The sequence below is a fragment of the Lytechinus variegatus genome, chromosome 4 (genome assembly GCF_018143015.1).
Source record: "Lytechinus variegatus isolate NC3 chromosome 4, Lvar_3.0, whole genome shotgun sequence".
NCBI lineage: Eukaryota > Metazoa > Echinodermata > Echinoidea > Temnopleuroida > Toxopneustidae > Lytechinus > Lytechinus variegatus.
This window is the reverse complement of record NC_054743.1, coordinates 38,952,336-38,966,368: the sequence shown is the minus strand read 5'-3', so window position 1 is coordinate 38,966,368 and position 14,033 is coordinate 38,952,336. Positions and strand designations below refer to the sequence as shown.

Sequence of the window (14,033 nt, the reverse complement as noted above, 5' to 3'; positions counted from 1 at the left end):
CATTTGATTAGCAAAGAGTGAACTTGTTATAGAGATTGTGCATTGATTATTATAACAAGTTTTTATGAAAAGAGACCCAGAACTCTTTCATTCTAACAATGTTTCATTTAAATCTATGATATTGCTTTAAATAAACAACAACCTTTAGTCAAGTCCTGGAATTACTGTGATCTTTTGACCAAACAAGCCTGCCATATTGACTTAATGGTGCTTTATACCAGTTCAGAGTGCGAGTGATATGTAATTTATGTTTGACAATGATTCATGTAACTTAAAGATTAGCCATCTATGGGCATGATTGGTTTTCTATGATTCCTGGCCCCATTCCATACGGGTGTAACTATTATAGCTTAGTCCAACAGTTACCCTCTGGTTATACAGGCTCAGCAGCCAATCAAAATCAAGCTGTCCATGGTACTTGTGGTTTTTATGAAACAGGGCCCTGGAGTACGTTGATTGCTTGTAATTTCCAAGTGATACTATCCTTGAACCTTACCTGATCAAGGACATTCTTCTTGGTGTACATCCCACCAGTGCTTCACCAAGTAAGGCTCAACCCAAAGTAACAGAAATAGCCCATGTAAAGATCTCGGATAAAACATATAGCAATGTCTTTGAACCTTACCTGATCAAGGACATCCTTCTTGGTGTACATGTACATCCCACCAGTGCTTCACCAAGTAAGGCTCAACCCAAAGGAACGGATATAGCCCATGTACAGATCTCGGATAAAACATGTAGCAATGTCTTTGAAACTTACCTGATCAAGGACATCCTTCTTGGCAGAGCGCCAGAAGATCTTGCAGAGTGCCTTCTGTAGTGGTTCCCTGTGGCCATTACTGTAAGGGACACTTAGAAGTACATCCCACCAGTGCTTCACCCAGTAAGGTTCAACCCCAAGAAACAAGAATAGGCCATACAGATCTAGAATTTAAAAGAGATCAAAAAGAAGGAAAAATCACTATCGTAAAGGCATGACAAAGGGTGATTTAAAGTTCGGTGTTGACCTTTTCCTGTTGGTAGTGGGGCTATATTAACATCAGCATAGCACAAATTTATAACTAGAAATTATATCACTGAAGGTGACTAATACCCCCACTCCATGCCATTACAATTGCAACGCAATAACAAACACATTGGAAATTATCTCTTGCATGTCCTTGCCCCAAGAGCAATGTTGTGCCAAATTTCATGAGCACTGGTAAAAAATTGAGGTAGTAGTTTGATGCACAATCACTTTTCCTAGGTTTTTTTGCCATACCATGCTGTTGCCATGACAACACACTTTCCAACACATTTTGAAAACAGGCCTTGCACATCCGTACTACAAGACCAATGTTTGTGTCAAATTTTGCAATCAAATATCTTTGATTTTGTTAAAATATACTTGTGACAAAAACAACAGATAGAGAAGAAGAGTTTGTAATTAAGCTGAAGAAGTAAGATGTGCAAGTTTGATTTTTTCTCTCAAAAACTTACCATCAAGACTCTTCTGTATAGGCGTTCCAGTCACACACCATCTGTTCCTTGCGGATAGCCTATTAGCCATCTCAGCTGACTAAGAAATAAAACACATTGGACAGTATATCAAAGAATATGGGCGGAGGAGGGAAGATGATGACCCTGTGAAAAGAGCATGGGATCTGGAAGTAGATAGCATTAACGGAAAGACCAAGGACAACATGGACAAGTGTTTTGAAGAAGGTAAGCAGTAAGGTTGGTCTAAAACGAGGAGGATGCTCATGACAGAAAAAATTAGGAACTCCCTAAAGAGTGGTGTTCTTAGCAAATGTAAATGAGAAAAAAAATTGTGATATAAAATCAATTTCTTATGTATTACATTTTTTTGGCAATTAACTATGTATTTCTATGTTTTTCATTGTTTTTTTCAATGAACTTTGTCGGGGACTCTTTTGAGATCATAAACAGCATAAAATAAATCTATTCAGACCAGCAAAAATAATCATAAATTTAAGATTTTTAGTTGAAAACACAATGTGCATTGACTTTGTACACGAAATCACATTTTTGAGCAATTTTTGTCTGACATGCACTTGCAAAATGTTGCGTGATTTCAGAACCGTGTACCCTAGCATCACAAAATTGGTGTCAAAAGTTGCGCAAGACTTGAAAGTAAAAAGTCAGCAAGCGGCGAGGTCAAACAATTTCGTGTGGCGAAAACTCTGTGATTGGGGGTGGCCAGATTCATCTCACACTCGCAGCAATCGCCCTTACCCCCTCCCTCCACTTTGCCAGATTCATTGCATCCTTCATCCTGAACCCAACCCTCCTGCTCTCCTCCACCCCTTGCGTCTTCCATATCTTCTTTGGCAGTCCCCTCCTCATCAAACCACCTCACTGGATCAAAATGAAACGAAACCACACAAAGTAATGGACATACATTACACCCCACCTCCTGTATTGGATTTCATTTACCTTAGCCGTCGTGTACTCAATCATCTGCGCCTCGTCCAGGCAAATCCTCCACCACTCTACACAGGGTAAAGGACTGGGCGTGGTCTGGTACCGCTTAGCTTTGCGAAGGCTACGCCCCTCGGCACCTGTAGAGATTGGGTCACATTATTAGATTTTAAGGAAATTTCATGTACATATATTAAGAATACCCTTCGCAATATAATTTCTTCTATACTTTAGCACCAGTATGGCAGCTCATCTAAAGCCAGGGTAATAACATATCATAAACCACAGTAGAATATATATATATATACACCATTATGGGGGCTTTGATATAGAGGTGGCGTGTTTATTATCATCATATTGCAGTATTGCAGTATTTCTTTACTCTTGCTCAAATCAATCAGTGTCTGAGCCTGATCAAGAGTTTTCTTTTCACAAGAATACTTTGTTCATCAATGACACTTGTAGTATCCTATGTTGAGAGAACTTGCTTAGCTAGAGCTCCATGAAATACCTGGTTGAGACAGATTAGCATAGTCCAGCTCTGTCCGGAGTGTGCTGTAGGTCGTAATGACAATGTCACAATCTGCAAGGGTTTGTGGTTGGATGTAGCCTTCTTTCTTTACACCCTCGTACATCTGGAAAATCAAATAATATAAAAGGACATTTAATAAGGACAGAATCAAGTAGATGACCTGAGAGGTTGCAAGACTAGGGAATTCTGTTTCAAGATAAATTATTCCCCATCCCCCACCTCTACAAAAAAAATGATTAAAGATCTGCTTGCTTGGAGGGAAAGTTATTCCCATTTCCAAGGCCTCCATTTTTAATGTAATATTACCATTATGATGTTCCAGGGTGTTTTTCGGTAAAATAAGGTATTCCTGAAAGCCATCATTACTTTGCAAAGACCACTATCATTTTTCAACTACAGGATGGTGTACATAACATTATTTTGCCAAGAAATATATTAAGTATGAAACATGACATACATGTATATTTCAGTATTATATATGAAATATATATCTTGAATGTGGTTGATGTACAGTTTGTGAGATAAAGTTAGAAATGAAAATGTTTGCCCAACCAAAATGATGAAAATTTGAGGAAAAACATTTTCTTTCATGGATATATAAAATTTCAATCTCAATTATATAAATGTTAACAAAATACTGCATGATGAAAGAGATTCATAGGTAAAGTTAATAGATTTTTCAAAAACAGTTTGATATTACTTTACCAATACATACTAATGAGATAAAACTATATTAATCGCTATTGATATACACTTACCATAATTTTGAGGGTGGATGAGTCGATGTGCCTATTAATCTCATCAACCCACTGATAAGATATGGAGGCTGGTGAAATGATCAGTGTCGCACCAGATTCAAGTGGTGGCTGCAAAGATAAAATGTTACAAGAAATTTACACAAACATTCCAAAGACAAAAACATTATTAAATTGTAACTTTTTTCCTTGAAATGCCCATGACAAACAGAGTCCTCATCAAGAGAATATCACCAAACATCATTTCAATATGACTGATTTCACTGTAAAGAACTTGATAGGGTTATATCAACTTAAAGGACAGAAATATGACAAACACTGTCAAGTTTCTGTTTGGTCTTGTCCAAAATAGTCTCCAACCAGTTGATCTGCAAGTCATTTTTTTTTTCTCATTTCCCAGTCAAGCTACGCACATTTCATCTGGTATCCATTTGGTCAAACACCACTTTCTGGTAGTCTATATGATTATATGAATTAGGAACAGACTTTTCATTTGTGAAAACTTCATTAACAAAATGGCAACTGCACCAATGGATGGTAGACAAAGTGGGTTTACCCATGATGGTGTTAAACGATCTGGGAATTGGACCATCTGCTAGGAGACCAAGGGGATACAAACCTGTGATACTAAAATACCCACGTCACAAGCGAAATGGAAACAAAGTTTATCGCATTATCCAATTTAATCTATGAAATAAATTCTAAACTCTCTTTCACTTGGTACTAGTTCACAATGTCACTTACCACCTTGGGGAAGCAGTTCGGACACCAGAATTGCAGGTCGTGACTGGGTTTATCCCGCATGTGAATATCAAAGCCAATGCATGCAGCATGGAGCCAGGAATGACATCGCAGGCACTGCACGCACGCTGGTAAACGGATGTTCTGCTCGTACCGACCACATATACACTCAAAGACTTTAGGGTTCTCACTGTGGATGGTGAAAATCAAGAATTTATCAAATTTCAATTGGAGTATACACAGTGGGAAACAATTTTCCAGAGAAATACAGTTAAGGTTAATTGCTAGCTTTCTGTTTAGACCTAATGTTAAGGAGTTCTTACATACATATAGTTTAAAGGTCAAGTCCACCTCAGAAAAATATTGATTTCAATCAATAGAGAAAAATCAGACAAGCACAATGCTGAAAATTTCATCAAAATCGGATGTAATTGTAAAATAAGAAAGTTATGGCATTTCAAACTTTTGCTTATTTTTCACAAAATAGTTATATGAACGAGTCAGTTACATCCAAATGAGTCGATGATGTCACTCACTCACTATTTCTTTTGTTTTTTATTGTTTGAATTATACAATATTTCAATTTTTGCGAATTTGACAATTAGGACCTCCTTGCCTGAACCACAAAATGTTAAAATAATGGAATTCCACGTGTTCAGGGAGTAATGAAACTTCATTTCACATGACAATGATGAGAAAATCAAATATTTCATATAATAAAATACAAAAGAAATAGTGAGTGATGTCATCTGCCTCATTTGCATACCGACCGAGATGTGCATATAACTGTTTTGTGAAATGAAGCGAAACTTTAAATGTCATAACTTTCTTATTTTACATCCGATTTTGATGAAATTTTCAGCGTGATGCTTGTTGGATTTTTCTCTTTTTATTAAAATAAAGTTTTTGTTGGGGTGGACTTGTCCTTTAAGCAAACGACACAAATTAAAATTGGTTGGAAAAAAAAATTGGTGTAGGGATAAAGAAGAAACAATTACAAAGTGAATACAGATATTACTGATAAAAAAAGAGATCATGAGGCCGTTTCTAGAAGTTGTTTGTAAGGTAAAGCATGACTGGAGTATGTTCTTTGGCACTAAGTAAGCTATACATGGATGTATCATTTGGTACAAGAAAGGGTCACACCAGTCATGACTGGAACATGTTCTCAGGTGCTAAATCAGATACAAAGGGATGCATCATTTAACACAAGGGTCACCAGTCATGACTGGAACATGTTCTCAGGCACTAAGTCAGATACACAGGGATGCATCATTTAACACAAGGGTCACCAGTCATGACTGGAACATGTTCTCAGGCACTAAGTCAGATACACAGGGATGCATCATTTAACACAAGGGTCACCAGTCATGACTGGAACATGTTCTCAGGCACTAAGTCAGATACACAGGGATGCATCATTTAACACAAGGGTCACCAGCCTTGCATAGAGTCACTTTTGTTTAATGTTGATGGGGTACATGTATGACTAGAAAACCTAGTATCAAAAAGTTAAATATCATTAAAGTGAAGTAAATATAAAATGGCTAACATCCAGCTGTATCCAATTGGAAAGTCTAAGATAAGGCATAATGGTTTCATTTTTTTTACAGACTGCAACTTGATTCGGATATTGCTTGACCTATTTGCTAATCATGGAAACAAGTGCTCTTTCACATTTGATATGCATGGTCTTGTCATCCACTGATGGCATGCTACATGAATATTTTTTTTATACTCCTCCATGAGCTCTCGATAAGGATGTCAAGAGATCATACACTAAACAATTACCTTTCTGATATTTCCTCTTTCACATCTTCCATTGGTGATTCAAGTTGTTCATGCATCTCAACTGAACTTGAATTGTCCGGTTCTTCTTTGATCACTGTCAAAGACATTCCTTCTTCAGCTGGTAAACGCATGGAGGAATCCACTCCTATTGCATTTTGAGTAGTACTATTGCCATGACTTACAACTTGGCTAGCATATTGCACATTGGGTTCTGAGAATGGGTTATTCTCTTGTGGTTGTTGATTGATCATAGAGTTACAGAGATCAACGTCTGACTCAAATTCTGATTCTACTTTTAAAGCAAGGATTCTTGTTTCCACTCCATCGATGATAACTGATGGCATGGTTTCACATTGCCTCTGGCTTTCACTGTTCTCAACATTCTGTGAATGTTCTCCTTTGTTGGGATTTGACTCTACGAGTTCAGACGATTCCTGACTTGGGGTGGTTTCTGTTGCTTCCTTTGCAGCAGTATGCCTCACATCCATCCCATTTATTGGAAATGATGATGATACGTCATCAACTGACACGGCTCTTCCTTGAAGGGTATCTCCATCTGTTCCATTGGTATCCTGTTCATTTGGTACCGCTAAAGCTACATCCTCTTGTACTTTAGGATTGGCTATACTCCCTGATGAAATCAATGTTCCTGCAGTTCTATGACCCGACGAACCTTCCACTGCTGGATGATCAGTACTTGCACTCTCTGGTACATTGTCCTGCATGGAGGATGACACACTTGGTACGTCAGGAATGGCTTCAGTCAAAGATGAAGTCAATAATACTTCAGTTCTACTATCCGATGATCCTTCCTCTGCAGAAGGAACATCTTCTACACTTCCTGCAGTCTCTGGTGATTTGTCCTGCAGAGAAGAAGTAGCATTGTTGTTTATGGAATGTTCTTCTGAGAGGTTATTGTCTTGAGGAATATCTTCAACACTTCTTGCACACTCTGGTAAGTTGTCCTGCATGGAGGATGAAGTGTTGTCATTATTGGAATGTTCCCTCAAAATGTGATTGCCATCAGGGTTATCATGTAAACCGGATGAGGTAGAAGTTCCTCTGGAGAAGTCTTTGGCCCACCTTGGATGAGCAAGGATCAAGGCCAGGACTTCCACTGTCTTTCCAAGCCCCATTTCATCAGCCAGGATTCCACCAGGAAAGTCCTCTGGCATTTCCTGCATTTGGTCAGTGATCCTGATCGGGAAACATTAAAAGTAAAAAGGAAATGTAAAGTGAAAACAAATGATAGGTAAGTGCACCTGGGGTGTACTACTAGGAGATATACTTAATACCTACAATTGATAGTAACTTTTGTACAGTCTGCCATAGTGTTAATTTTATCAATGTTACAAGGCTTTTTGAATTATATAATGTGCACCGCTGCAGAACATCACAATCAAATCCTACTCACTCGCCACTTTGGGGGTTATAGTACAAGGTCCTGTCATCGACTGTCTTGAACTGCCTCCAAAGAACATGCAGCTGATCCTTGTCTGTAAAAAGGAATACAAATAAATAAATGTAAATTTTTTGGTTTCTACAGATCACTGGATTTAACAAAACTTTAACCCGTTGGATACTGAATGATTTAGCTATAACACAGGTTTCCATAGACTCCAGCCAGCATATGCAAGTTCAGTCTCCAAAGGGTTAAGTGTAAGTGTGACTGAAAGCCACACTCAAACTTTATGTTGTAAGCGGTATGAAACACTTTGCTGCATTGGTCAAGTTATACTAAAGGGACGTGCAGTGCTACAAATCAGGCAAAAAATTTTTATTTTTTTTTGGGGGGGGCCTACTTTTCACAACTTGCTCCCGAAATCCGCAACATTGGGGAAACTTTAACATTGCGATGAATTACAATTCCCAGGGCTCCTTTTTTTTTTTTTAGTTTCCAGGGCCCCTAGCCCTGTGTAATTTTCCCCTGCTACATATTGGGCAATTCCATAAAATGATCAACCTTTTTGTACGTCAGACCCCCATTTTCCTCAAGTTTTACTTCACTTCATAAGCTGACAAGTTACGGTCCTTTGAGAAGCTTATAGACTGTCAAAAGAGCAAGAAATCAGAGACAGAAAATTTCACTAAGGTCACGCAGAGTCGGATGTACATGTTTCATGGAATTACCCTATCAATAAATGAGATTTCAATGCTACGAAAGTCATAACTTATGAATGTCAACAATGCCTCACCTTTTTGTGTCATTGTCTCCCTCTGGACCATCCAGCAGACAGCATCGCGCTGGTACGGCCGCAAGACCGGGACAAGGATCGCGTGCTGGACGTCAATCACCTCCACTACCTCCTGTGTCTCGTGATACTGGCGCACTTTGTCAAAGAGCGTGTTGTAGTCGTACCTTTTGTGCACCTTATCTTTTTTATTAGCTACATGTAGGAAGATGATATAATAAAAATATTTGTAAATGCTGTAGTAATTCAAACTCCTTTGATGTAGTATAATGTTGTACATTGTAGTGATGTGCACATTTATACAGTGCGTCCCAGAAAAAACGAAACCGAGATTTAGCGATCATTTATCATTACTTAATCATAAATAAAATAGACAAATGACCTACCAATTTAAAGCTTACAATCTCCTCTTTCATCTGATGTTACTTAGATTATTTCTCATTCACGCATGAGTGAGCAAAAACAATTTGAAAAAAGGATACCAAAAACTCATTTGGCGGGGGGTATCTGGGTTTAAAAAAGAAAACCACATTTCTGAAAAGTTCAATATCTCCTCTTTAATTTGATACCTAAATTACAGAAAATGGTCAAGAAATAAAAAAGTTCTGGTTATTTGAAATAAGGCTTGAATTTCAATAATTTCATAAAATGAAGAGGTTCTCCAGGCTGGCTTTCAAACTCTCTCGACACTCTGTGTTGTTGACGATCAGCCATGCATTAAATCTTTTGTTCACCATACGAAAGCTTCTGTGAGAAACCGGTGGAAACACGTTTATCTCATGAAATTATGGAAATACAAGCCTTATTTCAAATGACCAGAACTTTTTTATTTCTTGACCATTTTCTGTAATTTAGGCACCAAATTAAAGAGCAGATATTGAACTTTTCAGAAATGTGGTTTTCTTTTTGAAACCCAGATACCCCCCGCCAAATGAGTTTTTGGTATCCTTTTTTCAAATTGTTTTTGCTCACTCATGCGTGAATGAGAAATAATCTAAGTAACATCAGAGGAAAGAGGAGATTGTAAGCTTTAAATTGGTAGGTCATTTGTCTATTCTATTTATGATTAAATTATGAAAAATGATCGCTTAATCTCGGTTTCGTTTATTCTGGGACGCACTGTATATACATGTTTATGCAAAACAATTTTATGGCAAAGATCAGTGTCCTGTCTTACATAGAGTTGTGATTGATCCAATCAATCACAACTACGGATAGCTGGCAACGAATGGAGTACCAGAAACATTCCAAAAGTTTGGGCAAATATGCGAATTTTGGTCCTTTTCGGGATACGCTCTGGTATTGAACGGGCAACTGATGCAGACCAAAATATGTGTTTTATGTATTGCTATAACACTATAGATGATAACACCAATTATCCCATAAATGGGGGAGGGGGCATTGGGCGGTCTTATCATTAAACTTACTGTACCTCAGAAATGTGAAAGAAATGATAATATTCACGATTCATCTCCGAAGAAGGTCAATGACTACCAAAAATTTGGATGGTTTATTAAAGAACTTGTTGGCACTGAAAACATGCATTACCCATGAATACTATCATTTCTTTTGCATATTTGATGTCTAATTATTGCATATATGTAGAAAACCAAGCTGCTCATTAAACTTACTTGGTAGTGGGTATCCATGATACCAATTCATCAGTTGGGAAACATATTCAAGGTGCCGTTTCTTAGACGGACATTGAGATGCAAAGGATGGCTGAGACACTATACCGGAAAGAATCCAAGCATCTAACACGGCACATCCAGACACAGGATCATACTCATGAATACAGAGCTGGAGCATCCCTTTCTTCACTTTGACAAGTTCTTGGAAGCTTTCAAGGCAAGAGGTGCTTGGTCTTCTGTCCATCTCAACAGCGAATGCCAGGAAGGTTCCACGTCCTAGCAGACGATCCTTTTTGCTGAATTTACAAATAGGCAAGTTTTTGGTCTGCTCATCGTAGAACACTAGGAAATCCAAACCTGGTGCGTCTCGCAGGAGGAGGGTACTGTATCCATCTGTTGGCAGTTGGGGGTTTGGCTGAGGAATGACAGCAGGAGCAACAGGCAACAGTTTCACCTTCATGGTGCACAGAAGACCTTTCTGATTCTTTTCTTCAGGTTGGTGCAAGTGAACCTTGATGCTGTAGGCTGCCTCTTTTTCCAATATATCAAACTTGGCCCTTGAGATGCGGAACTGGTATTCGACGTCCTCTGGCTCAGTACAGACTACTTCCTCTGTAAGAAAGGGGATATCCTTAACCCCTGTCAAGTTAGTAACTTCCTCATCTGATACAGGGTCTGATGCATTCTTTGGACTGTCCTCTCCAAGATGAAGGCTCACATCTGATAGAGGGCACAGGTCCACACCCGATGATTGGTCTGGTACCTCATAAGTCCCATCCTCTACAAGACGCAGGCCCATATCTGACATAACACCAAAGACCATATCTGGATCGATGCCTTCATCAACTTGACTCGTGCTTGGCTGACCTTCAGTTGAGGCGGTGTCAGATGCACTGTACATGTCCCATGACAGGCATCGCCTCTTCTCTGCATCAAGTCGTTGGGACGTGGTAGGTTTGCGTTTTTCTCTCATGCTGCTGGTATATCTGCATAAACAATTATATATCAAGAGTTCATTAGTATTGAGCAAAGTACTATGGCTGAAGAAAATTTGTATTTTTAACTTGTAAAATTTAAACTATATTGTAATTGAAAATTTGAAATGACAAAAAATAACTTTACAGATTTGAGATGAACACACCAGTATCTCAGTGTTTAGTACCTTCAGTTACTCTATCCTAATGCTTGCAATCAATTGAAACTACAGGTGAGTTTACACATTCGCAGCCGATTTCAAAACATCACATGTGCGGGGGTCTGAGCTCAGACCCTTGCGCATGCGATATTTTGAAATCGGCAGCCAATTATTTATATGTGTGAGGAACTCCATGTTGGCTCTAAATCACCAATTTTGAGGCTAAGCGGAGGATGGATATGGAGCAAATTTAGGGTGTAAGTAAGAAATTAAGCTTTTATTCTTTTTTTATGCCTTTTCTTCGTATAATTTTTGCAATATGCATTTTTCCCCGCCTTTGCCACTCGGAGTATCCGAGTGAGTTCACCACCTTGATGTTCAGGTAGGTGGAGCGTAGTGTAGCGGTAGTGAAGTGGAGCCTGCACGAACATCACTTGAGGTAAGCCTCTCAATCTAGACACCTGACCAAAAGCTTCGGTCTCTGTTATGTTGGTTGTTCCGCTGAACTCTGTTCGCTCCATTCACCAAATACAGAGACCGAACTTCTAGCTATGCTTAAATGTATTAAGTTCCGATAAAACAGGGAAGTAAGGTTGCGCGACAGCCAAAGTAAGTCACTTGTTTTTCCCCTTTTAAGTTTATTTTTCCTCGTTTTGGTGCATTTCAGGTCAAAACGGAATAATAATCTTTCTTTTGGTATGATGGTGAGCCCCAAGTCTGCGCACCTATCACTTTGAATGAAGATTTAAGAAGATTTTTTTCTTATTTCACAAAATCTTTTGGTCAATAGTGTTCTTTATATTATTAGAAGTAAGTGTACCAAATTTCTCATTAAAAAATTAAAGAAAATATAAGATTTTCTTGAAAAAACCTTGGGCAGTCATTTTCAGATTGAAAAAAATGGTACCTCATATCTGCGCGCTCATTCACTTCAATAATAATTACAATAATAGGCATTTATATAGTGCCATCTATCTAGAAATATTCTATTCCGAGGCGCGTTGTTATTATTATTACCCCGGCTTTAGCTCGAGCTGCCTTTCAGCGCTCATGCATTCAAGGAATTAATCCTACCGGGTACCCATTCACCTCACCTGGGTCATGTGCAGCACAATGTGGATAAATTTCTTGCTGAAGGAAATTACGCCATGGCTGGGATTCGAACCCACGACCCTGTTTCAAAGTCAGAAGACTTTGCACACGATTTGGGGATTTTGATGACAAAGGCTGCACTTTGAGGCCATCACATGAAATGCCTTGAAATTCATTATTTTTCCACCATTTTGAGTCGGATTTTTTAATGAATATCTGTCTATGTATTGCATGTGTAAAGTTCGTGCTCGTTGCGTATCTTCTTTTACTAGAATCGCGCAGATACGCGGGTGCGCAGACTTGGGAGACCGCCCGACATGGGGGAACTGACCATACAGAATTTTATGAAATAAAGACAAAAATCGATGAGCCCCGTCGAGGGGATTATGCATTGTTAACCCCCTAATGGTGGCTGCACGATAGCGAGCCGTCTGTGTACGAGGAGAAATATAAAAAAAAATTAAAAATGTTTAAAATCTCCTCGAAACAGACGGCTGCCAGCTAGTATAGCCAGGAGGTGTCTGGGGAGTACAAATCATCTACTGTACGTAGGCTTACTCCCCTGACGCCTGGCTCGGCTATCTATGCCTTGCTGTAGAGGCCAGGATTTTAAAATCCAAGTTGGCAGCTCTACAGTGGAGAGCTGCCAACTTGGATAAAAAAATTACTTGCATCGGCCGATAGATATCACGAATCGTAAAATATTCGTTTTAATCAATAAATATCATATAAATTACTTTATATTTATCAACCGAACCAAATATTTTACGAATCGTGATATTAATCGGCAAATGCAAGTATTTTAATAATCTAAGTTGCAGCTCTGCACGCGTGTGGTATCTAGGTATCGATAACAAAAGAATGGAAAATGGCGACATAAATAGACGGGGTAAGTGAACGCTCTTGCTCCTAATTTTTTTCAATTATACTAGTATTTATTTAATGAAAATTAGGAAATTTGATAAAAAATGGGGGTAAACATAAAACTTGCCCATGTACTTTAGTTTGGGCGCAAAACAAAAAATAAAATTGGTGATTTACATATTTAGGTCTAGTTTCACCATGGGTAATCCTGGCCTCTACACTACAGACAGGCATAGATAGCCGAGCCAGGCATTAGGGGAGTAAGCCTACGTATAGTAGATGATTTTTACTCCCCAGAAACCTCCAGGATAAGCTAGTAGTACTTGTACTAGTAGTAGAACTAGGCACTTGTTTTGACTTGTCAATCAATGTTTTTCTTTCGGTTTACTCGTCTCTTCCCTTTAAATCTTTTTCTCTTCCTCTTTCAAGTTTTAGTAGAGCATGGTCAGATGGTGGTAAATCAACAAAAAAAAGTATCAAGTTATGCCACAATAAATGTATTGTATGATTCTAACGTTATTTCCCTATAATATTTGCACATTTGACACACATTTAACACGCAACTCTAACAAGTCTTCGACTCGAGCTCCGCCGCCGAAGCTCCAGCGGTGGAGTTCCTCATGCTAACTATGCTCAAGTACGGTACCGGTACTGCAGAACACTGCCACTGGCACTGGTCACGTCAGTCGGCTCAATCACGAAAAATGTCAAACACTAATCACTTAATTACAAAATTAAGATAACACACACATTTTTTACACGTTATTCAAATAAATGTTCTCACTATCTCTGTCAGACAGACACTGCGCTTTTCTCGAAGTAGGCCTTAATTTGTTTACGAAACCGAAGAAGGAGCACCCGCGTTGAAATAAAAGAACA

The 14,033-nt window shown here is 38.7% G+C and overlaps 2 protein-coding genes across 2 annotated transcripts in view; both read right to left on the bottom strand.

The window, feature by feature from the left end:
- Window positions 1-7,732, bottom strand: part of LOC121414014 (E3 ubiquitin-protein ligase SHPRH-like) — a 22,465-nt gene extending 14,733 nt beyond the window's left edge. The window contains exons 1-8 of the mRNA XM_041607053.1: window positions 7,655-7,732; window positions 6,241-7,437; window positions 4,453-4,639; window positions 3,712-3,819; window positions 2,933-3,056; window positions 2,437-2,561; window positions 1,480-1,558; window positions 761-924 (exon numbers count right to left, since the gene is read on the bottom strand). Coding sequence (XP_041462987.1) covers window positions 761-924; window positions 1,480-1,558; window positions 2,437-2,561; window positions 2,933-3,056; window positions 3,712-3,819; window positions 4,453-4,639; window positions 6,241-7,424 — 1,971 coding nt within the window. The 5' untranslated portion in view covers window positions 7,425-7,437; window positions 7,655-7,732. The remainder of the gene's footprint in view (window positions 1-760; window positions 925-1,479; window positions 1,559-2,436; window positions 2,562-2,932; window positions 3,057-3,711; window positions 3,820-4,452; window positions 4,640-6,240; window positions 7,438-7,654) is intronic.
- On the bottom strand, window positions 7,651-14,033 carry LOC121412973. Its single transcript, XM_041605736.1, has 4 exons — window positions 13,939-14,033; window positions 10,064-11,049; window positions 8,436-8,627; window positions 7,651-7,736 (listed from the first exon to the last, which is right to left on the bottom strand). Exons 2-4 carry the CDS (start codon window positions 11,034-11,036, stop codon window positions 7,651-7,653), a joined length of 1,251 nt encoding a protein of 416 aa, XP_041461670.1. The 5' UTR covers window positions 11,037-11,049; window positions 13,939-14,033.

Coding starts and splice junctions, on each gene's coding strand:
- LOC121412973 (XM_041605736.1), bottom strand. CDS start 11,036: ATGAGAGAAAAACGCAAACCTACCACGTCCCAACGACTTGATGCAGAG. Junction 8,628..10,063: donor TCATGGATACCCACTACCAA/GTAAGTTTAATG, acceptor TCCTACATGTAG/CTAATAAAAAAGATAAGGTG. Junction 7,737..8,435: donor GGAGACAATGACACAAAAAG/GTGAGGCATTGT, acceptor TCCTTTTTACAG/ACAAGGATCAGCTGCATGTT.